Source organism: Macrotis lagotis, chromosome 3 (assembly GCF_037893015.1).
Source record: "Macrotis lagotis isolate mMagLag1 chromosome 3, bilby.v1.9.chrom.fasta, whole genome shotgun sequence".
NCBI lineage: Eukaryota > Metazoa > Chordata > Mammalia > Peramelemorphia > Peramelidae > Macrotis > Macrotis lagotis.
In genome coordinates, this window is record NC_133660.1 from 220,708,753 (window position 1) to 220,733,846 (window position 25,094).

Here is a 25,094-nt window from a genome sequence, read left to right on the forward strand (position 1 = left end):
GAGAAGGAGAAAAAGGAGAGAGGAGAGAAGAAGAGAGAAAGAAAAAAGAAGAGAGCGAAGGAGAAAAAGAAGAGAGAAGAGAGAAGGAGAAAAAGAAGAGAGAAGGAGAAAGAAAGAGGATAGGAGAAAAAGAGAAGAGAGAGAAGGAGAAAAAGAAGAGAGAGGAGAGAAGGAGAAAAAGAAGAGAGAAGAGAGAAGGAGAAAAAGAAGGAGAAAAAGAGAAGAGAGAAGAGAGAAGGAGAAAAAGAAGAGAAGGAGAAAAAGGAGAGAAGGAGAAAGAAGAGAGAGAAGGAGAAAAAGAAGAGAGAGAGAAGGAGAAAAGGAAGAGAGAAGAGAGAAGGAGAAAAAGAAGAGAAGGAGAAAAGAGAAGAGAGAAGGAGAAAAAGAAGAGAGGAGAAAGAGAAGAAAGAGGAGAGAAGGAGAAAGAAGAGAGAGAAGGAGAAAAAGAAGAGAGAAGAGGAGAAAAAAAGAGGAGAAAAAGAGAAGAGAGAAGGAGAAAAAGAAGAGAGGAGAAAGAGAAGAAAGAGGAGAGAAGGAGAAAAAGAAGAGAGAAGGAGAAGAGAAGAGAGAGAAGGAGAAAAAGAGAAAAGAGAGAAGGAGAAAAAGAAGAGAGAAGGAGAAAAAGAGAAGAGAGAGGAGAAAAAGAAGAGAGAAGGAGAAAAAGAGAAGAGAGAGGAGAAAAAGAAGAGAGAAGGAGAAAAAGAAGAGAGAGGAGAGAAGGAAAAAAAGAAGAGCGAGAAGGAGAAAAAGAAGAGAGAAGGAGAAAAAGAGAAGAGAGAAGGAGAAAAAGAGAAGAGAGAAGGAGAAAAAGAAGAGAGGAGAAAAAGAGAGAAGGAGAAGAGAAGAGCGAGAAGGAGAAAAAGAAGAGAGAAGGAGAAAAAGAGAAGAGAGAAGGAGAAAAAGAGAAGAGAGAAGGAGAAAAAGAAGAGAGGAGAAAAAGAAGAGAGAAGGAGAAAAAGAGAAGAGAGAAGGAGAAAAAGAAGAGAGGAGAAAAAGAGAAGCGCGAGGAGAGGAGAAAAAGAAGAGAGAAGGAGAAAAAGAGAAGAGGAGGAGAAAAAGAAGAGAGGAGAAAAAGAGAAGAGAGAAGGAGAAAAAGAAGAGAGAAGGAGAAGAGAAAGGAGAGAAGGAGAAAAAGAGAAGAGAGAAGGAGAAAAAGAAGAGAGAAGGAGAGAGAGGAGAGAAGGAGAAAAAGAAGAGAGAAGGAGAAAAAGAAGAGAGGAGAAGAGAGAGGAGAGAAGGAGAAAAAGAAGAGAGTAGGAGAAAAAGAGAAGAGGAGGAGAAAAAGAAGAGAGAAGGAGAAAAAGAAGAGAGAAGGAGAAAAAGAAGAGGGAAGGAGAAGAGAGAGGAGAGAAGGAGAAAAAGAAGAGAGAAGGAGAAGAGAGAGGAGAGAAGGAGAAAAAGAAGAGAGAAGGAGAAGAGAGAGGAGAGAAGGAGAAAAAGAAGAGAGAAGGAGAAGAGAGAGGAGAGAAGGAGAAAAAGAAGAGAGAAGGAGAAAAAGAAGAGAGGAGAAGAGAGGATAGAAGGAGAAAAAGAAGAGAGTAGGAGAAAAAGAGAAGAGGAGGAGAAAAAGAAGAGAGAAGGAGAAAAAGAAGAGAGAAGGAGAAGAGAGAGGAGAGAAGGAGAAAAAGAAGAGAGAAGGAGAAAAAGAAGAGAGGAGAAGAGAGAGGAGAGAAGGAGAAAAAGAAGAGAGTAGGAGAAAAAGAGAAGAGGAGGAGAAAAAGAAGAGAGAAGGAGAAAAAGAGAAGAGAGAAGGAGAAAAAGAAGAGAGAAGGAGAAGAGAGAGGAGAGAAGGAGAAAAAGAAGAGAGTAGGAGAAAAAGAGAAGAAAGGAGAAAAAGAAGAGAGGAGAAGAGAGAGGAGAGAAGGAGAAAAAGAAGAGAGTAGGAGAAAAAGAGAAGAGGAGGAGAAAAAGAAGAGAGAAGGAGAAAAAGAGAAGAGAGAAGGAGAAAAAGAAGAGAGAAGGAGAAGAGAGAGGAGAGAAGGAGAAAAAGAAGAGAGTAGGAGAAAAAGAGAAGAAAGGAGAAAAAGAAGAGAGGAGAAGAGAGAGGAGAGGAGAAAAAGAGAAGAGAGAAGGAGAAAAAGAAGAGAGAAGGAGAAGAGAGAAGAGAGAAGGAGAAAAAGAAGAGAGAAGGAGAAAAAGAGAAGAGAGAAGGAGAAAAAGAAGAGAGAAGGAGAAAAAGAAGAGAGAAGGAGAAAAAGAGAAGCGCGAGGAGAGAAGCAGAAGCGCGAGGAGGGAGCGGGGAGGGGGCAGAGCGGAGGCAGGGGAGCGAGGCGAGCAGGGCGCTGCGCAGACGGGGCGCGGGCAGCGCCGCGGGCAGCGGGCACCTGGGCGCACCTGGGCGCACCTGGCGCACCTGGCGCTCGGCCCGCCCGCCGCCGCCCTCACCTTCCCGGGCTTTGAGCAGCACCGTGTTGGCCACGATGTTCTCGATCTCCATGATCAGCCGCCGCCGCCGCCGCCGCCGCCGAGGCGCATCTCTCTCCCGGGGCCGCGGCCGCGCCAGTCCCGGAGCGGGGCTTCCGCCTGGGCCCCCGGCCCGCCCGCGGCGCCGGCCGAGGTGGGGGGAGCCCGGTCCTTCGCGCCGGGGCCGCCGCCGGGGCCGGGACGAGCTGCGCCGCTCGGGTCACGGCTCCGCCGCCTCGGCGCCTGCAGACGTCCCCGCGGCCGCCCCCCGGGCTGTCCCCATCGCCCCAGCGGAGCCCGCTCCCGGGCCGTCGGGTCCCGAATGCCCGCCCCGTGCCGGCCGCCGCCTCCTCCCCTCCCCGGGGCGGCGCCGCCTCCGCCGGCTCCGCCCCTGCCGGCCCGCCCCGGAGCGTCCGAGCTTTCCTCCGCCAGGGGGCCCCACGCCGCGCACCGGGGACTACAACTACCGGAGGCCTCTACGACGGCGAGAGCGGGGAGATGAAAGGGAGAAAAAAAAGCGGCTGCGCCTTCTGGGAGTTGTGGTCCGGTGGGGAGATCCCAGTCCAGACCCCCTCGGCTCAAGAAAAGAGAGTGGTGCATGCTGGGATTCGTAGGCCCCCGACGGACTCAGGAGCCGCTCTGATTAGCTCTGAGATCCCTCGCGAGATCTGGGGAAGAGGACGTTCAGTTGTCGCGAGAATCAGGCGTCAGGCACGTTGTTGCCCGGGCGCCGGTGTGTCCCGGCTCCCTTCGGCGCTGCCCCTTCTCGCCGTCTGCGCCATGGGCAAAGCCAGGGGCAAAGCCCCGGAGAGTCAGGCCGGGGGCCGGAAGGCCAGGCCGCCCGCCAACGCCAACCCCTTCGAGGTGAAGATCAACCGGCAGAAGTTCCAGATCCTCGGCAGGAAGACGCGCCACGACGTGGGCCTGCCGGGGGTCTCCCGAGCCCGGGCCATCAGGAAGGTGAGGGAAGCCGCGGGGTGGGCCGGGCTCCGGCTGCCTCGTCCGGGGGCTCCCCTGCCCCCCGCAGCCGGCCTTCCACGCCCCCGAGCTGGGGCGGGCGCCGGGCCGAGCCCCGCTTCCAGAGGAGTCCGGAGCTCCGAGGGTTGCCGTGACTTACCCAAGGTCTCACGGAATGGGGGGGGGCCGTGAAAATCTTTTTGAAGATTTTAATGTGATTTTTCCTTATTTATTCCCCAATTAAATGGAAGGATAGTTTTTAATGTTCGTTTTTGGTACACTTTTGAATTCCACGTGTTCTTCGCCCCCCCCCTTTGACAGCCGGTGCTGTGATATAGGTTGTTCATGTTCTGTATTAATAATAATGTGAAAGAAGAATCAGGAAAAACTATAAAGCAAAGTGGAAACACTGAAAATAGTACGCTTTGGTGCTTTCTCCCGTCGAGAATGGCATTTTCTTCCCATCCCGGGTCTTTTACAATTGTCCTAGTTCGCTAAGAAGAGTTAAATTGGGGCGGCTAGGTGACGCTGTGGGTAGAGCACCGGCCCTGGAGTCAGGAGGACCCGAGTTCAAATCCAGCCTCAGACACTTAATAATGACCTAGCTTTGTGGCCTTGGGCAAGCCACTTAACCCCATTGCCTTGCAAAAAAAAAAACTAAAAGAGTTAAATTGATCATAGTTGATCACAGGGTTACTATTAATATGCACAATGTTCTCCTGGTTCTCCTCATTTCACTCCACATCAATTCTTTCCAGGCTTTTCTGAAATCTACCTGCTCATGATTTCCATCATATTCATATGCCACAACTTGTTCAGCCATTCCCCAGCCGATGGGCATCCATCCCCTCAATTTCTAATTCTTTGCCACTATAAAAAGCCCTGCTATGAATGTGGGTCTTGCCCCTGTGAATTCCTTGAGAGTAAGGGGCTGGCTCTTACCTTTCTTTGTGATCCATGTATTGGAACAGCTGTAAATGCTTAATTAATATTTATTAATTGAGATTGATCTAAAGTATGTTCACTTTGATAAACAGCTGAAGAAAACTCCCTCTACCAGTTCAGTAGGAAAAGTGTTACCTTTGGAGTTAAGGTCCCAGCCTGCTTCTGTCATCATAATCAGTGTGACCTTGGGAAAGTCTCTAACCCATTTTAGACCTCAATTCTTCATCTGTAAAAGTAACCTCTAACTTCCCTTCCAGCTCTAAATCAAAGATCCTTTGTCATGTCTTTTTTTTTATTTTTTTCTTTAGGTTTTTGCAAGGCAAATGAGGTTAAGTGACTTGCCCAAGGCCACACAGCTGGGGAATTATTAAGTGTCTGAGGTCGGATTTGAATTCAGGTACTCCTGATTCCATGGCCGATGCTTTATCCACTGCACCACTTAGCCGCTCCCATCATGTCTTTTTATTGAATATAGTCATCGTTTTAATCATTAGCTGCCCTATCAAAGAACTACCAGAATTAACCCTTCTACCTCTTCAGGGTCATTTCTTCTCCTTTATAGGTGCTAGCTCATAGATTTAGGGATCTTTGGAATCATTTGATAAACCACCTCATATTACTCTTGTTTATTTCAATTCCCTCCCCTGCCAGCTTCTTTTCCTCCTTCTATAAATATGATCATGTTTCCCCATCCTAAAAACAAAGCAAAAGAACTTCAACCTTTTAAATCCTCAAATTACTATCCTTTTCTTCTCCTGTGGCTTAAGAAATTTATATATTCAGCGCCTCACCCTTATCACCATTCACACCTTAGCTCCTCTTGCTTCTCTCCTTCTAAAGTTACTCTTTTCATAGTCACTATTAATCTTCAATCAGCAGATTGTCATTACTCTTCAAGCCTAGAACTAATGGAGAACTTTTCAAAACTTATTGGGGACCAAAGAATATAAGGACTTCTTAGCATGATTTTGGAGTCCACAGCTAGTGACTGCAGGCAGAATTTGCTCTACAATTTTGGCTAAGTCCAAGATTATACTCCATAGGCCTTGTAGCCCCCCTAAGTGAAATACAGCCTTAAGTTACAGGCAGCCCTCAAAGCCATTCATGCAACCTGCATCACTGAAAAGTGAAGGGATGGGTGAACATGTACCAACTTTACAACATCATAGACCAAATTAACCCTTATCTAACACAGCTCGACTTTTTCACGGAACTAAAATTCAGACTACTGAACATTTTTTTTTTACAAAAGATATGCATATAGGACTTAGGATCTTTATTTTAAATTATTATGACTCATAATTGGAAAACAACTTTGTTATTTTTTCTTTTATATAGTAAAAAAATAACTTATATAATGAAAATAATGTTTCAAACAGTGATGCCTTTCAAATTGTGACAATTTCAGATTAAGAACAATACATTAATTCACTTTGAAATAGTCTGAACAAAGCAACAATAACAGTAAAAAATAAGCAACATTAATTGCTATTTTGTCACAGAACTTTGAGAATAGATTTTCTGATTTTAGAAAACAATTGCTTTTTAGTATATTTGCTATACCATTTTCAGTTGATAGCAATATGGTGCCTGCCAACCTAGAAACTGAATGTATAACATTGCAATCAGATATGCAACTTAAAAAAAAATTTATTCAAATGTCTTTATTGAACTTTATTGTACCTGCCCAAAGAAAAATATTCAGCATTTCACAAACGTGCCCTGTTCATGATGTCTCTTTTGGGGAGTATGTATGTTTGCCAACAAGTTGTTGGGGGGGGGGCTTGTATGAAACATACAAAAGGTAAAAATAGAACAAAAAATTTCAGATGAGCATCTTGAAAATATTCTCACATCAGCACAACCTCTTTCATACTAGACGTAGATGCACTGGAATCAAGAAAACAAGCTCACTGTTCGTATTAAAAATGGAGTGTTCTGATATTTTGTTTAAAAAGTAAATTTTTTTATAATTATACTCATTATGTCATACTTTATTACATTGTTATGCTCATTGATCATATGGATTTCATTGTAGACATAAATAAATATTAAATTCTATAAGCATCCCTTGACAAGTTTTTGTTGGGCTGTGCGACCTGAAAGAGCTAAAAGGTTGGGCAGCCAGACATTAGTCTTTCTTTTCAGGTGGTTTGTTTTTTTGTTTTTTTTTTTTTGCAAGGCAAACGGGGTTAAGTAGCTTGCCCAAGGCCACACAGCCAGGTAATTATTAAGTGTCTGAGACTGGATTTGAACCCAGGTACTCTTGACTCCAAGGCCGGTGCTTTATCCACTACTCCACCTAGCTGCCCCCTCCTTAAAATCTTTCTTGAACCCCCTTCTTCCTTGTGGTCAAAATTAATCTTTGCTTTATCAGATTTCATACAGTACTTTTGTACTACCTTTGCACATATTTGCTATTACAATTGTATGTATAAATACATCTGCTTATGCTTTGGTTAGATTAGTGAGGATAGGGAATGACTTACTTCACATTGCTCTGCCTCTTGGAGATGCTTCCATAAACATTGATTTGAGTTGTTGAAGATGAACCCATAAAATGTGCTGCAGAAAGAGCTGATTTTTTTACCAATTACATACAAAGATAGTTTTCAGCATTCATTTTTTTTTATTAAAGATTTTATTTATTTTGAGTTTTACAATTTTTCCCCATCTTACTTCCCCCCACACACACAAAGCAATGTATCAGTATCTACAATGTTTCTACAGCATTCATTCTTTTGCAAGTTTTTGAGTTCCACATTTTTCTACCACCCTCCCTTCTCTTCTCCCTCCCCATGTCAGTGAGCAAGCTGATATTGGTTGTATTTGTACAGTCATATTTAACTTATTTCCATATTTGTCATGTTGTGAAGGAAAAATTAGAAATATGAGGGAAAAAATCATGAGAGAAAAAAACAAAAGAATCTTTATAAAGTGAACATAGGATGTTTTGCTCTGGATTCAAACTCCATTATTTTTTTCCTCTGGATGTGGATGGCCTTGGCCATCACAGGTTTCTCAGGATGGTCCTTGATCATTGAACTGCTGAAAGGAGTCTTATCCATCATAATTGATCATCACACAGTGTTGCTGTTTTAATTCTGCTCACTTCACTCAACATCAATTCATGCAAGCCTTTCCAGACATTTCTGAAGTCCCAACTGCTCATGATTTCTTACCGAACAGTAGCATTCCATCACATTCATATAACGTGACTTGTTTAGCCATTCCCCAGTTGATCAGCATCCCCTCAATTTGCAGTTCTTTGCCTCTATAAAAAGAGCTACTGTAATTATTTTTGTATATGTGATCTCTTTTTTTTTTTTTGGTGATTTTTTGTGATCTCTTTGGGATACAGACCAATAGTGGTATTGCTGAATCAAAGGGTTTGCACATTTTTAAAGCCCTTTGGGCATAGTTTCAGATTGTTCTCCAGAAAGGTTGGATCAGTTCACAACTTCACAGCAATGTGTTAGTGTCCCAGTTTTCCCATTATCCTGTCCAACATGGATCATTTTCCTTTAGTTATTTTAGCTAATCTGATAGAGGTAAGGTGGTACCTCAGAGTTGTTTTAATTTGCATTTCTCTAATCAATAATGACATGGATAATTTTTCAGAACTGATTTCTTTAAAGAAAGCCTAACTCTTAACAGTTGAACAGAATGGAATATTATGACATTTAAACTATTTTGTTATTAATTATACCTCACTCAACTTTATTTAAAATAACTAAGATTTGTTGTTCAGTTGTTTCAATTGTTCTTCATGACCTTTTGGGGGATTTTCTTGGCAAAGATACTGGAGTAGTTTGCCATTTCCTTCTCCAGCTCATTTTGCAGATAAGGGAACTAAGGCAAACAGGGTTAAGTGACCTGCCAAGGGTCCCATAGCTAGTAAGGATCTGAAGCCAGATTTGAATTTCAAATCTTTTTGACTCTAGGTCTAAGTAAGTGTCTAAGGTGGGAGGAACTTATGGAGTCTTCCTGCTTCCAGACCAGCACTCTATCCACTGTGCCACCCAGCTGCACTCAACCTAGGATGCTATATAAGAATATAATATGTACTTGACATAGCATCAAGATTGACTAATTTCTGGTTTTCTTTAATTAACCTCTACCTTTCTTAATCTTAAAGCCATGAACTAATATGGTTTTATTTAACATTCACGATAAGATATTATACAGATGGATTTTACTGTATCCACCGAATGTTAAAAAGGAAACTATTTCTCTGTCTGAAAAATCTGTTCAGTGCAATACATATCAAAGAGTGAGGTGGGTTTTTTCAGGTTTTTCCAGTTTGGGAAGCAAAAAAAGTGCTTTTTCGCCTCGGTTTTGGAGGGGTTTAAAGTGCAACTGAGATAGTTTTTATTTGTAACCTGGACTGCTGCAGTTAGACCTTTCTTTGCCTTTTGGAATGCCAACAGCAAATAAGATTAATAAAGACCAGATGGTTTAAGAACTTCATGATAGTTAGCAAATATCAGTTACATAAATCACCATTTGTTATTTTTCTCAGAGGATTCAGAATTAAATGGAAATTGATTTATGCTTTCTAGGTACCTCTTTTAAGATTAAAACGGCAGGGCAGCTAGGTGGCATAGTGGATAAAGCACTGGCCTTGGAGTCAAGAGTACCTGGGTTCAAATCCGGTCCCAGACACTTAATAATGACCTAGCTGTGTGGCCTTGGGCAAGCCACTTAACCCCATTTGCCTTGCCAAAAAAAAAAAAAAACAAACCTAACCAAAAAAAAAGATTAAAACGGTAATAACACATTCCATTAACCTATCCCATTCCCAGGATATACAGTAAGTACAAAGTAAGCATCTACTGGCCAGTATGAATTCTAGGCAGTGTGTTGTTGCACTAATAAAATATAAAACAAAAGATTACAAGCCAAGGATTTAAGAATTAAATTGTATTAGAAATTAGATTCTTCATGGAGTTAGTTGAGTGGGATAGAAACAGAGAATGTGTAGAATATTTTAAAAGGAATTTCTTATCTAATATAAGAGATAAAAAATCAAGTCTAGAATAAACCATAGAAGAATAGCCATTAGCTAAACAACCTATCAGTCAGTTTGTGGTATTGAGAGTTTTAAGATTGAATTGGTTAACCTCACTGGTGAGTTGATGAAATCAAAGACCATAAACAAAAGTCTCAACTATAACATGTTTTGATAGATCACTTTTTTTAAGTTGTTGTTGTTGTTGTTGTTGTTGTTGTTGTTTTTTTTTTGGCAAGGCAAATGGGGTTAAGTGGCTTGCCCAAGGCCACACAGCTAGGTCATTATTAAGTGTCTGAGACCCGATACTCCTGACTCCAGGGCCGGTGCTTTATCCACTGCGCCACCTAGCTGCCCCCAGATAGGTCACTTTCAACTTTGAATCAAAGACTCATAGAAGAAGAATTCTTAAGAGTCATCCATTTAGTTCTTTTCCTTTCTGCCTGAGGCCTCCACATAGATACAGTTGAAGACAGGAAGTGGCCTCATCACCTTCCTTTTCTCTGGCTTTGGAATTAGCTTTTTGTCTATTGGCTCAGATACTCTTGATTTCACTGCATTCCTCTGTGTTACAGAGACAATAAAAATTCACTTTTCCCACCAAATTCAATTGCATTCAGTCAGCAAACAATGAACATTTATTAAGAACCTACTGTCTACTCAGCTATGAGATACAAGTTCAAAAAATTAAATAATCTGTACTGGTAGGATCTGACATTCTGATGGGCCAGACAAGTTAATGTGTGTGTGTGTGTGTGTGTGTAAATGTATCTATGTATAATATAAGCACAAACATACAAAATAATTAAAATAGTTAAAGGTAATTTGGAAGGGAGAGGACAAAGAAATGAGAAGGACTTTGTGAAGTCTCAGAAAGGAAGGAGCTCATCCAAGGCCTAGGGACAGCCATTTCAAAGGCAAGGAGACAGAAGATGGAGTATCATGAGAATTAGAGGGAAGACTAGTTAGATTCAATTGAAGAGTGGGAGGTGTGAATAATGTCCAGTGAGGCTAGAACAAAGTTGGCACCTAGTCTGGCCATTCTAGAAAACTGTTTGGAACTTTGTTAAACTATTTTGGTCAATTCCCTCAAAAAAAAAAATCACAGGAAGAAGAAAAGGATCCACATGTACAGAATATTTATAGCAAGTCTTTTTGAGGTGGTAAAAAACCCAAGAACTGAGGGGATTCCCATCAATTGGGGAATAAGTTGCTAAACAAGTTTTGGTCTGTGAATGGGATAGAATACTCCTGTGCTATAAGAAATGATGGCAGGAGGGCAGCTAAGTGGCGCAGTGGATAAAGCACCGGCCCTGGAGTCAGGAGTACTGGATTTCAAATCCAACCTCAGACACTTAATAATTGGCTAGCTCTGTGACCTTGGGCAAGTCACTTAATCCCACTACCTAGCAAAAACACAAACAAAAAAGAATTGATGGCAGAAATGGCTTCAGAGAAACCTGAGAAAACTTGTGTACATTGGTGCTGAGTTAGTGGAAGTGAATCAGAGCATTGTACCATTACAACTTGGAAATCCCTAAAACTCTTAAGGTGCTAGAGGACTTGTGTCTTCCTTGTGTGAGATTACTATATTCAGAGCACACTAGAAGATATATCATTTCTGAAAACAGCTAATGGAAACATTTGTTTTACTTGACTGCATATTTATTACAGGGTTTTTGAAATTTTTTATTTTATTCTTCCTTGAATTGGGGAAGGCTTGGAAAAAAAATAGATTAGGGTAAAGTTTGAAGGGCTTTAAAGACTAAGCCTAGGAGTTTATATTTTATCCTATAGGTTTTAGGGAGTTGATTTGAGTAGAATCACATGGTCATAAGTCAGAGGCAAGGAGGTACTCCAGACATATTAATGCCTGCCTGTACAAGGCCCTGTGCTTGTTCTCTATGGTTTTGAACCAGTTATTTGCCTTTGTCTAGGTGGTTTACTTTAAAGAAAGTCAACCTGTTCTTGAATCTTTATGCTAAGCACTGAAAGTACAAAGCTGAAAAATAACAGTTCCAACCCACTAGGACTTCAAATAAATGTCCCTTCAGCATTTTTTGTTCAATTCCTCTATCAATCTGTCCTTGCCAGAGGAAACTATCTCTCATACTTGTTTTCCAGAAAAGATCCAATAATAGTGCCTGACCAAATAATGGTCAAGAAATCCAAAGACAGGGGCAGCTAGGTAGCACAATGGATAGAGAGCACCAACCCTGGAGTCAGGTGGACCTGAGTTCAAATGTGGACTCAGCCACTTAATAATTACCTAGCTGGGTGACTGTGGGCAAGTCACTTAACCCCATTGCCTAGCAAAAATGAAAAGAAAAGAAATCCAAAGAGAAACTACAGTGACTTCATCTGTACGAGGAATGCACAAAAAGACAGAAATTTAAAAACCACTAGGAAAAAGGCCTTGCCAAAAAAAAGCCCGTTTAAGTGTAAGTAGAATGAGATAAATCTGCCAGCATGGATGAAAAACACTGGAGGGACACCTCAAGCCTGGGGCAGCAGACAGGAGTGCACTGATGATGCTTCAGGGTAGTCAGAACCCACAGTGCTATGGCTAAAACCTTGGACTGGAGCCTTAGGGACAAATAGGGATGCCTGACAGAATCCAGAAATCCAGTCCTTCCGACTTGAAATGAGCCAAAGAGGTGATGCATGGCACTCTACTCTACAAGAGTCTAAGGGTCCTGTAAACCACCCAAGCAACAAAGGTGAACACCAGCTGCAGAAGGGAGCATATCGAGAGCCAGATCAGGAGAACAAAGTTTCATTTTGGGAACTAAACCCAGGGAAATCAAGAGGAAATGGAAGAAGACACTGACCACAATAAGAAATGCTATGGCTCAAGAGATGCCCGCATTGCCCATCCAGAGGAACAAAGTAACTCCACAACAACCCCAACAGAACTACAGTAGTATGGAAAAGAAAAATATATTTATAAATGAAGTAGCACTTAGCAAGTCTTAGCAAATACGTGCTGACTTAACTTGAAATGAGAAATTTTTTATTTATTTATTTGTTTGTTTATTTGTTTGTTTATTTTAGGTTTTTGCAAGGCAATGGGGTTAGGTGGCTTGCCCAAGGCCACACAGCTAGGTAATTATTAAGTGTCTGAGGCCGATTTGAACTCAGGTCCTTCTGACTCCAGGGCCGGTGCTCTATCCACTGCGCCACCTAGCTGCCCCTTGAAATGAGAAATTTAAAGAAGAGGATCAATCATTGAGAGTCCACAGACCATACAACCAACTGCCTCTATTTATTTGTACAGTCCATGAGCTAAGAATGTTTAAACTTCAGATGGCCCTATTTGTCTGTTCTGGTTTAGAACAGAATGTAGTTAAAAACTAACCCAAATGAAAATGAAAAGAAACCAAATAGAAATCAATGACTTGAAGAGACAGAAAGAAATATTAGACCAAAATCTAAGATTTTTTAAAAGGGGGGAAATGTAAAGTACCCCTATTAAAAAAATGACCTGAAAATCATTAGACTCCCTCAACACTTTAACCCTCTCTCCTGAATGTCAAAAGTAATCTTAAATGTAACTACCCATATCTATTAGAAACAGAAGGCAGACTGAAAGTAGAATTTGCAAGTCACCTCCTGAAAGAAATTTAAAAATAGGGGCGGCTAGGTGGCACAGTGGATAGAGCACTGGCCCTGGAGTCAGGAGTACCTGGGTTCAAGTCCAGTCTCAGACACTTAATAATTACCTAGCTGTGTGGCCTTGGCAAGCCACTTAACCCTATTTGCCTTGCAAAAAAAAAAACCTAAAAAAAAGAAATTCAAAAATGAAAGCCATCCAAACTTCCAGGTGAAAGAAAAAGTACTGCCAAAAGTCAGAAAGAAAAAGTTCAAGTTCTAAGTAATTACAAGATTTGTAGCTATACTACACAGATGAGGAAACTTTGAAATACTCCAGTACCTAAAGAAAATTATGAAGATTTGTAATCTAAAATAATTTAAATCTCAAAGGTTAATATTGGGAAAGGTAGACTTTGAATGGAATCAAGAACTTTTCAACCATTCCTGATGAAAATTCCAAGAGCTTAATAAAAATTTTGTATCATAGAGGAATCAAGAAATCTAGAAAAGTAACAAATTAAAGGAGCTAAATTATAATCATATGCTTGCATTCTAATAATTGGGAAAGAAAAAACAAGGATGTATTTAAGGATCATAGAGGAAATTAAGACAACAAGATTGGGAAGTAATTTTTTTTGGTGGTCTAAAGAAAAGGGAAAGGAAAAGGAGGAAGAAGGTTAAGGTGAACTATTTTTTTAACATTTTATTTGTTTTCCAATTATATACAATGGTAATATGTACCCATCATTTTTTTGCAAGGCTCTGAATTCTACAATTTTTCACCCCTCCTCCCTTCCCCCCACAGGTTGTCTGATAGTTTTTACATTGTTTCCATGCCATACATTGATGTAAATTGAATGTTATAAGAGTAAATATAAGAATAGACATACCCCCCCCAGAAGATGGGAAACCTCAAGGAGAGAGAGAGAGAGAGAGAGAGAGAGAGAGAGAGAGAGAAATTGTACTTCAGTCTGTGTTCAAATTTCAATGGCTCTGTGTCTGGGGTGAGTTGCTTTCTTTATCATAAGTCCACCAGAGAAGTTGCTTCAATATTTTTCCCACAGTTGCTATTATTAGTTTTACCTTCACTCGATTTCTCCCCACTCTCATTTATTCTGTTCACACTTTCCTTTCATCCTGGCCCTGTCCAAAAGTGTATTGCATCTGAGTACCCTCTCCCTTGATCTTCCCTTTCTTGTATCACCTATCCCCCCTTCCTTCCCCCCATTCCCCCTCATCCCATCCCTTTCCTCCCATCCTCCTCCAGGGCAAGACAGATTTCCTCACCCTATTAAGTGTGTATGTCATTTCCTCCCTGAGCCATCTCTGATGAGAATGAAGGCTCACTCATTCCCCCTTGCCTCCCCCGCTCCATTCCATTGAAAAAGCTTTTTCTTGACTCTTATGTGAAATCTCTCAGCTTCTGCTTTATCTACTTTTCCTTCCTCCCAGTACTTTCCCCCATCGCCCATTGATTCCATCCCTTTACCACATCATTTCATTATATTCCGCTCCTTCCTATATCCTGTCTGTTATATGCTCCTTCTAACAGCTCTTATAAATGAGAAAGTTCATATGAGTTATCAATATCTTCTTCCTGTGTGCAGGAATACAAACAGTTCAGCATCATCAAGTTCCTCATAGTCCCTCCCTTCCACTCCCTGTATGGTTCACCAGTGTCCTGTACTTGGAGATCAAACTTTTTGTTCAGCTCTGGTCGTCTCTATAGGAAAGTTTGAAAGTCCCCTGTTTCATTGAAAGTCCATCTTTTCCCCTGAAAGAAGATGTTCGGTTTTTCTGAGTAGTTGATGCTCAGTTGTAAACCAAGATCTTTTGCCTTTCAGAATATCATATTACAAGCCCCCTGAACCTTTAATGTAGACACTGCCAGATCCTGTGTAATCCTGACCATAGAACCATGGTAGTTGAATTGTTTGTTTCTGGCAGTTTTTAGTATTTTCTCTTCGACTTGTGAGTTTTGGAATTTGGCTATAATATTCCTGGAAGTTTTTCTTTTGGGATCCCTTTCGGGGGGTGACTGGTGAATTCTCTTGATTTCTATTTTACCCTCAGCTTCTAGGATCTCAGGACAATTTTGCTCTATTATTTCTTTTTTTTTTTTAAGCTTTTGCTAGGCAATGGGGTTAAGTGGCTTGCCCAAGGCCACACAGCTAGGTAATTATTATTAAGTGTCTGAGGCCGGATTTGAACTCAGGTACTCCTGACTCCAGGGCCGGTGCTTTATCCACTGTGCCACCTAGCCGCCCTCTATTATTTCTTGAAAAGTGAAGTCTAGGCTCTTCTCTTGGTCGTGGCTTTCAGATAGTCCAATAATTTTTAAATTATTTCTTCTGGATCTGTTTTCAAGGTCATTTGTTTTCCCAATAAGATATTTCCCATTTTCTTCTAATTTTTGACTTTTTTTTTTGAAAGAGTTTTATTTCTTCCTGATTTCTTCCAAAGTCATCAGCTTCCTTTAGTTCCATTTTGCATTTGAAGGAGTTATTTTCTTCAGGGAGCTTTTTTTATCTCTTTTTTTCAGCTGGCCAGTTCTGCTTTTTAAGGCATTCCTCTCCTCATTTGCCTTTTGTTTTTCTTTTTCCATTAGGCCTAAACTGGTTTTTTACATATTATTTTCTTCAGTATTTTTTTGTTTATCTTTCACCAAGCTGTTGATTTGATTTTCATTGCTCTCATTTCTCCTCCATCTCCCTTAATTGCTTTTCAGAGTCTTTTTTGAGCTCGTCCATAGTCTGAGCCCATATTCTATTTCTCTTGGAGGTTTTGGATAGGAAGCTTGGATTTTTGTCATCATCTGAGTATGTGTTTTGATCTTCCGTAGGACTAAAGTAATTCTCTATGGTCATATTCTTCTTTTTCTGTTGTTTACTCATTTCCTCAGCCCAAGACTAATTTATAGCACTTCCAAGGCTTTGGGGTTGTTTTGGGGGGGGGAGACACCCCACTGGGACCTTTATTCCTCCCAGGTCTTGTGCTCTCTTGCCTGTATTTTGATATGTAGATACCCCCCCACTTCCCTCTGCCCTGGGGCTATAAGGAGAAATCCAGCTTGGTTATTTAGTATGGAGGCCCAAGTGGCAATATCTGAGTGTAGGCAAACAACAGAGTTCTACCCAAGGAGAGCAGAGAAATCTCTGCAGACTTCCCTTAACGGTCTCTGGGGGTGCAAGCAGCTTTCTCCAAATTCTTGCTGCAGATTCTGTGGCAGGTACTCCCACACTCCACACTCATTCTGGTGGAGCAGAGTTCTCTCACTACCCCTTCAAGCTGTTGCAGGTGATTTCTGGGCTGAGCTGCACAGCTGCTTTTTTCCCAACCCCAGGTCCTGGTGAAGCACACCTTTCCTGTGGAAGTTCTAAGTTATCTTCAACTGGGAAAATGTATCACTCGGTCTTTCTGTGGGTTCTGCCTTGCAAAGTTTTGGCTAGAGCCATCCTTTGTTTGGTTTGGGGGGGTTGGAGTTCTCAGAAATGCTGCCTTCACGTTGCCATCTTGGCTCCGCCCCTCCCAGCTATCCAAAGTGAACTATTTCTCAAATTGTGTGAGAAGACTGCAAATTTGGGAAAAGAAGGGGTGGGGCAGTAGACCCTACTTCATGTTTATCTGAGTCTGACAAACAAGAGTTGAACACTCAGGCAGAATTTTAGTGTAGAAATACAGTAAAATTAACAGGGGAATAGGTAGTAAAAGGAAAAGGGGAATGTTTTAAGAGGCACAATACTTTCTAGAAGAGAATAGATACAAACAGATCAAACTTCTACTTTGAAGGGTAGGGAAGGAGAAATTAAAAGAAAGATTAAGAATCAGTGATGGGAGGAAAAGGAAGAATACTAGAGTAGAAACAGATCGTTTTTGTTATATTTCTCCAGAAGTGAAGGAAAAAGTAAGAAAATTTAATGGAAGAAAATGTAGTTTTTAACCCTGAATATGAATGGGCTAAACTGACCCATTAAATGGAAGAGAATAGTAGGAAGCAGAATCCACTAATTTGTTTATAAAAAGTGTGCTTAAACCATAAAGATTAATTTTGAATTGAGAGAGAGGACTAGATCTCAATTTATTATATGTTGGGTGAATTAAAAAACTTTCTAACAGCAATTGGAATTTAAAAAAGCAAAAATAGTCATAGTTAAAACAAACAAAATTATATTAGGCTTAAAAGCATCATTGAAAATGAAATGACATGGGCGGCTAGGTGGCTTAGTGGATAAAGCACCAGCCCTGGAATCAGGAGTACCTGGGTTCAAATCCGGTCTCAGACACTTAATAATTACCTAGCAAGCCACTTAACCCCGTTTGCCTTGCAAAAAAAAACTAAAAAAAAAAGAAAATGAAATGACATCAGTACTTGATATCTGTGTACTAAATAGCATAACATCTAAATACTTAAAATAAAAATTGGTTAAAATACAGGAGGAAGTACATGTAAACCATTAGCCATTCAGATTGAAAAAGAAAGGAAAACGAAATGTGAGTCAAAAATGGAAAGAGATTTCATAACAAATGAAGATATAAAATTTATTAAAATATTACATAACAAGTGAAATGGAGTAATGATTACAAAAGATATAAAATTCCTTAGTTTATAGGGCAAGAATTAGAGAATTTAAAAAATTCAGTTCCAGAAAAAGAAATGGAACAAGCTTTAAAAATAATCTAGCAGAAAGGAAGGAAGGAAAGAAGAGAGAGAGAGAGAGAGAGAAAGAAAAGAGGACAGAATCATAGTTTTTGTTCAGTCATACCTGACACTTTATGACCCTATTGGGGGTTTTCTTGACAAAGATATTGGAGAGGTTTGCCATTTCTTTTTTCAGCTTCTTATATAAATGAAGAAACTTAGTTGAACAGTATTAAGTGATTTGCCTAGGGTCACACAACTAAGAAGTGTTTGAGACTAGATTTGAACTCCGGAAGATGAATCTTCCTGGTTCCAGGCCTCATGCTCTATTCACTGTGCCACCTCTCTGTCCTACTTTGGTAGGTAAAATCCAAATGAAGCTGAGAATAAGCATTGTATATAATTGAGAAGTACTGAGGCCTTTCTAGGAAAATATAGGGTAAAATCATCATTTTATGTAGTACCAGAAATTCTAGCTAAAGAAAAGAAATTGAAGGAGTCAGCAGAGGAAAAAAAGAAACAAAATGAATAATTTTTCCAGATGGCATGATCGTTTACTTAGAGAACTCTTGAAATTCAACTAAAATAATTTGAAATAACAAGCAAAATAGCAAAAAGTTAAAATAAGCCCACACAAAAAACTAAATCTTTTATATGTTAACAACCATTGTCCCCAAGGGAAAGGAGGAGAAATTTAGTTCAAAATAGCTACATAATTTCTAAAACATCTGGAAAATCATCTGGTAAGAGATATATACTATATGGTTTCGTTTTAATTGTTATTTAATTTTTTTTCCAATTAGATGTAAAAGTAGTTTTCAACATTTGTTTTTTTGTAAGATTCTGAATTCCACATTTTTTGCTCCTCCTCCCTATGACAGCAAGAAATCTGATAAGGATTATACATGTACAATCATGTTAAACATTTCCATATTAGTTATGTTACAAAAGAACAATCAGAACAAAAGGAAAAACCCATATACACTGTATACTTACACTATAAAACACTTTTTATAAAAAATATAAACCTAAATAATTGGAATTTATAAAAAATACAAACCTAAATAATTGGATAAATAATTCACTGTTCATGTTTTGACCCATGGCCATATAGTAAAAAGACAGTACTATCCAAATTAATTTTTTTTTGTCATACCGATCAGATCTACCAAAGTATTACTTTAAAGATTTGGAAAAACTGATAAAATTCATCTGCAAAAAAAAGTTATGAATTTAAAGAGACATAATGAAGAAAAAAAAAACAAAGGAAAGGGGCATAGCCATATCAGATGTCAAATTATACTGAAATGCAGTCATCAAAACAATTTGATATTGGTTAAAAATTACACACAAAAAATGATCAGTAAAATAGATCAGGTATATAAGATCTAGAAGTAGTTGGACATAATAGCATAGTATTTGATAAAGTGAAAATTGCTAGCTATTGTAGTAAAGGTACTTAGTATTTAAATATTAAAACTTAAAAATTAAATAATAGTATTTCATTAAAAACTTATAGAAAAACTAGGTAATAAAGAAATGTAGATTTAGTCCAACCTCTCATACCAAACAGAAATAGTATAGTTCCAAATAGAAAGGAACTGTATTTAAAATATGACATAACAAATTAACAGAGCAAGGAAGGAGATAACTTTTACAGCTATAGATAGAGAAGTGTATTTGACTCAATCGTAGACAATGTAATGGACAGTCCTGATTTTAGGAAATTGAAAAGTACACAAATAAAAAATGCAGTGAAAATTAAAAGGGAAATGGATAATGGGAAAAATTGCAGCAAATCTCTCTAATAAATTGAAGTCTGATACCCAAGAAATAAAAGGAATTGATTCAACTATATTAGAACAAAAGACATTTCTTAGTGGATAGGAGATTAAAGGATATGAGTAGCCAGTAATCAAAAAGAAATGCCGACTCTCAGAACACTTCTTTAAATGTTCTACATCATTAACTAATAAGAGAAGTAGACATTAAAACAACTCTGAAACTGACAATTCTTGAAGGAGCTGTGGGAGAGCAGGCACATCAGGGATGGAGCTGTAAACTGGTTCAGCCATTCAGAAAAGCAATTTGGAACTAGTCCCTTAGCCCTTCACCCAGAAATATCAGTTCTAAGCATATAGCTCAAAGAGATCCAAAAAAGGAGGGAAGGATTGATTTATACAAAAACTTTTTATAGACATTTTTTGGTTGTTTTAGCAAAGATCTGGAAACCAAGGGGGTGCCCATCAATCAGAAAATAGCAGAACCAGTTAATGGTCTCTGTATTTGAATGCTAGCATGCTGTACAGATGATGAAGGAGATGGTTTTAGAAAAACCTAGGAGGACTTGTTTGAAAAATAAAGTGAGCAGAACTAGAAAAGTTTTTACAGAAAAAGCCATATTGTGAAGATATAATCTGCATGATAACCAATCACAATTCCAAAGGACTTCTAATGAAATCTGCTCCACAAAAAGAACTGATGGACTCAAAGTACAGATTTAAGCAGAATTTCTTGCATTGTGTGTGTATGTTGGGGGATGGGGAGGAGGACATAGCTAATGGGAGAGTTTGTTTGGGATGTCTTTATATTTTTGCAATGAGTTTTATTTTTCTTCCCTTCTCAATGGGTAGAAGAAGAGGAGAGAAAAAGAGAATTTGAAGTTAAAAATTAAATTGAATTTAAACATTGAAAATTAAAGAATGTCTGGGAGTCTATCCCATTTAAAAATTTTGACAGACTTTCTCATCTTTGTCATTTTGCTTGTCTGGTAAAGGGTGCAGAGATGTGATCACAACAAAAAGACTAGATTTGTGATTTTATTGGTATAGGGAGGTGAGGAATGCTACCAATGAAGGTCAGCACTTTTTCACCAGTTTGTGGTCTTGAGAGATGCTTGGGTTAACCTAGTGGTTGAGAGACTTGGACAAAGTCTCATAACTAGTATATTTGAGAAGCAAGACCTGAGTTCTGGTCTTTGGGAATTAAAATACCAACTCTTTATCCGCTATGGGCAGTTAGGTGGTATAGTGGATAGAGTACTTACCTTTAAGAGTCAGGAAGGACTCCTTTTCCTAAGTTAGACCTCAGATACTTAATAGCTGTGTGACCCTGGACAAGTCACTTAACCTTCTTTGCTTCAGTTTCCTCAAAAGTAAAATGAGCTAAAAAAGGAAATGACAAGCTACTCCAATATCTTTGCCAAGAAAACCCCAAAATGGGATCACAAAGAGTTGGAAACAATTGAAAAATCACTGAATAACAAAAAATTCTTTGTATTTTATGCCTGTGCCAAGCTAGCTCTCATTTATTGAGCTGAAACAAGATCTGTATTTGAGGGGATTCCTTCATCAGTCCAAGCATTGACCTTTTCTAAATATGTTGATCACCCCCACTCAACCTGTTAATGTTTTTCATTTTTATAAACTTTGTCTAGCATTTACAGTCAATGTCAGTTTATCTCTTTTTTTTAAGATTTTATTTATTTTGAGTTTTACAATTTTCCCCCTAATCTTACTTCCCTCCCCCCACCCCCCACAGAAGGCAATTTGCCCATCTTTACATTGTTTCCTTGGTATGCATTGATGCAAATTGAATGTTTTGAGAGAGAAATCATATCCTTAAGGAAGAAATATAAAGTATAAGAGATAGCAAAATGAGACAATAAGATATCAGGTTGTTTTTTTTTCTAAATTTAAGGTAAATAGTCCTTGGTCCTTGTTCAAACTCCACAGTTGTTTCTCTGGATACAGATGGTATTCTCCATTGCAGAGAGCCCAAAATTGTCCCTGATTGTTACACTGATGGAATGAGCAAGTCCATCAAGGTTGATCATCACCTCCATGTTGCTGTTAGGGTGTACAGTGTTTTTCTGGTTCTGCTCATCTCACTCAGCATCAGTTCATGCAAATCCCTCTAAGCTTCCCTGAATTCCCATCCCTCCTGGTTTCTAATAGAACAATAGTGTTGCATGACATGCATATACCACAGTTTGTTAAGCCAGTCCCCAAATAAAGGACATTCACTTAATTTTCAATTCTTTGCCACCACAGACAGGACTGCTATGAATATTTTTGTATAAGGGATGTTTTTACCACAGTTTTCAGCTCAGCTCTTTAATGTCAGCTCATCACATTAAATTCTACTTTAATCTTAAATAAGGCATCTGGTATCATGAATGTGCAGGACTTTGTTTCAGAAAGAAATATCAGTGGCTTAAGGAATCATTTATATTGCTTCTTTTCAAATATATTATAAAACCATGAACCACAATTATAGGCTCTTGAACATTCTCAAAATTGAAAGTTTTATGTGCTGTGGGTCATTTGTATTGAATTATTCATGTTGTATTTGTAGGGAACTCAAAACAAGCTACTACCTTTTTGACCTTGTGAAAATCTCTGGTCTTCCTGTTCCCTCATCTGAAAAGTGAGAGGGTTGGGCTAGGCAATCTTTCAAATCCCTTCCTTGTCTAAATCCTGTACCCCTACTTGAGAGTTCAGTAGAAAGAATAAAAGATGACCAGAGTCCCTTTATATATTAAAAAATAAATGTATAGTGAAGAGGACTTGAGATTGTAGTGGCATTGCCTTAAGCATTGTAAATGTCTCCAAGAAGAATCTGTGTATAAAACCTAAAATTCATATTTCCCACAGACAGCTATAGTGCCTATTCTAGAATTCTATTCTAAATGTTAGTGGGTGGTCCATAACATGAATTTATTAGTCCTACCAAATTTTTAAGCTGTATTTTCGTGGGAAAGAGAGTGCTTTAAAAAGTAACCATTTGAGAGGTGGGTTGGTGGCGCAGAATAGAGCACCAGCCCTGGAGTCAGGAGTACCTAGGTTCAAATCTGGTCTCAGACACTTAATAATTACCTAGCTGTGTGGCTTTGGGCAAGCCACTTAACCCCATTTGCCTTGCAAAAACCTAAAAATAAAAAAAATAACCATTTGAAATTGTGCTAGCCTTTCTGAGGGTCAAACTTACTGTTTAATGATTCCAACCATTTGTTTACTAGGATTACTCTTTCTGTTCTCCCTTGATCATCTCAAATAGCCACACTTGGTATAAATCCACTGCTTAGATTTCCCAAGTCATGTCCAAGTATATGAAATAATTCAGACTAAAAACCTGATCCTAAATGATTTATCAAATTGAGTTTTTAATACTACTGCACGTAAATTCTCCTTTATATCCTCTCAAATGTCTACTGTTATTGACCTGAAAACCTTGAACCATACTATATGGGGGAAAAGTGGATGAGAAACACCAAAGCAAAAGAAAAATGTGAAGTAGATGAGGGCTTCTAGAAATCTTTGTCAAGCCATTCTTTGCCAGCAGGCTCTGGAAAACAATAGCAGAACCATTATTGTGCCAAGAAGTTATGCTTTAGCTCTTATCCTTTACAAAAGTATTGACTTATTTCTAAAACGTTTTTGAAAATGCTAAAATGTTATTGCAGGAATATTTATTGAATTATTCATTACTGGATGATAGAGGACTGTCTGATTTTATTAACATATTATTGCCAATGAGTAAGATGAGCAGAACCAGAAGAACATTGTCCACTGGAACAGCAACATGGGGGTGATGAATAACCTTAATGGACTTGTTCATTCCATCAATACAATAATCAGGGACAATTTTAGGGTAACTGCAATATAGAATACCATCTTTATCCAAAGAAAGAACTGTGGAGTTTAAACAAATACCAAAGACTATTATTCAGGTTTTTTTTAATTTGTCTTATGTACTACATAATTTTGTTATCTTATATTTTAATTTTTCCTCAAGGATATGATTTTTCTCTCAACACATTCAATTTTAATCAATGTATAGTATGGAACCAATGTAAAGATTATCAGATTGCCTTCTGTGGGGGGTAGAGGGAGGGAAGGGAAGTTGGGGGGATAATTGTAAAATTCAAAACATTACAAAAAATGATAGGTGGAAGCTACTATTGTATATAATGGGAAAACAAATAAAATATTTATATTAAAAAAACACATAGCCAAAGCAACATATTTGTATACATATACATTTTGAGAAGAAGACAAGAAAAATGTTTTACTCTCATAATTCTTCTCTGAACAGATTTGTTTTTTCTGCTTGAAACATCAACCACTGCTGGCACCATACCCTTCTCTAAGTAGAATATTCTTTGTCTTTGCCAAAGCAGACAAAATGCTAAATTAATGGAGTAACTGACTTTCTGCCATCATCTAGTATAGAGTAGGAGAGAAAACCAGAACCTAATTAATAGGTCTTTAATACTTCTCTACCTTCCTGTAGCTTGATCTTGGTCCACCTTTCCTTATTTGTTTTCTACTTATCTGCTCTTGTGTCGTTGCTGGTGGGATGTGCATGTCTGTGTGTGTGCTTGTGTTTGTGTGTCTGTGTCTGGACATGCCCATGTGTCTATGTCTGTATCTTTGTGTCTTGTCATTTTATGTCTGTGTGTGTCTGTCTGTCCCCCTTTGAGATGTTCCATGTAGAAGTTCAGCAACACTTCAGAAAGGAACTAGAGGAACGAACTTGTTTGGTCTTTCTTTGGGCTAAAGCTAGTTTATCCAAAAATTCTAATGGAGGGAGAAATATCAAGATTGTTTTCATATATTCACATGTAGTTTCAGCACTATTAACCATTTTTCAAGAATAAAAGAAACTGAAGAAAGAAGAGGGAAATTTTATAGAATCTGAAGTCCAAGTAACATTGCCACTGATTGTTTGGTAGCTATGGGTGACCATTCTTTACTAAATGGGAATGAGTTCTCAAGATTAATAAAGACTGTCAAGGTAGTGAATCTAAGACTTACATATTCAAATAATTTTCCATTCCTACCTCCAGATTTAAAGGAAATTAAAGTAAAAGAAAGATTGCAAGGGAAGAATTCTCTTCAGTACAGCATACCATATTCATTTTTAGGTATTATTGAATTAACTTATGAGTTATCTGTACCTAAAATAAAAGATTGTTTATTGCATATTGTCATTTGTAAAGTGTGTTTTTAACTAATTGTTTTCTATATACTTTTTACAAACTAATTCTAAATAATGGAACCACTTCTGGCCCTGGAGTCAGGAAGACCTGAATTCAAATTTGGTTTCAGACACTCAATGTGTGTCCCTGGACAAGTCACTTAATTTTTATTTGCCTCAGTTTTTTAAAATGTAAAATAAAGATAATATCAGCATCTACCTCTCAGTTGTTGTGAAGAACAAAGATGATAATAATTATAAAACCAAGTTTTATAATTAAATCATAAAATCATAATTTTAATAACTTATAGGCATAATTGTAATATAATAGAAGTATTATTTTAATTTTGATGCACTGTTATTTTTTGTTATGAGTAGTCCCTCAGTCTTTGCATATCAAAACCCCTCTAAGCCTTAGGAAACTTTCTTGGTAGTTGCTTTGGCCAAAATAGTCATTCCTCTTAGCCAATAGTCTGTTTATGAGTCTTTCCAGACTTAGAAAAATTGGGCCTATATGAGAAACTTTTCTAGATTGTTGTTGGAACTGCCAGAACATAAATTACA

General features: G+C 38.6%; 2 protein-coding genes across 4 annotated transcripts in view; one reads left to right on the forward strand and one right to left on the reverse strand.

The window, feature by feature from the left end:
• The window catches only part of GRK4 (G protein-coupled receptor kinase 4), a 137,161-nt gene extending 134,668 nt beyond the window's left edge, over positions 1-2,493 (reverse strand). For 2 of the 3 annotated variants that reach the window (XM_074229875.1, XM_074229873.1), the window contains exon 1: positions 2,386-2,493. In XM_074229875.1, coding sequence (XP_074085976.1) covers positions 2,386-2,437 — 52 coding nt within the window. In that variant the 5' untranslated portion in view covers positions 2,438-2,493. The remainder of the gene's footprint in view (positions 1-2,385) is intronic. The other variant, XM_074229876.1, reaches the window with a different exon arrangement.
• A 393-nt stretch (positions 2,494-2,886) lies between these two features.
• NOP14 (NOP14 nucleolar protein) overlaps positions 2,887-25,094 on the forward strand; it is a 65,535-nt gene continuing 43,327 nt past the window's right edge. The window contains exon 1 of the mRNA XM_074229878.1: positions 2,887-3,363. Coding sequence (XP_074085979.1) covers positions 2,902-3,363 — 462 coding nt within the window. The 5' untranslated portion in view covers positions 2,887-2,901. The remainder of the gene's footprint in view (positions 3,364-25,094) is intronic.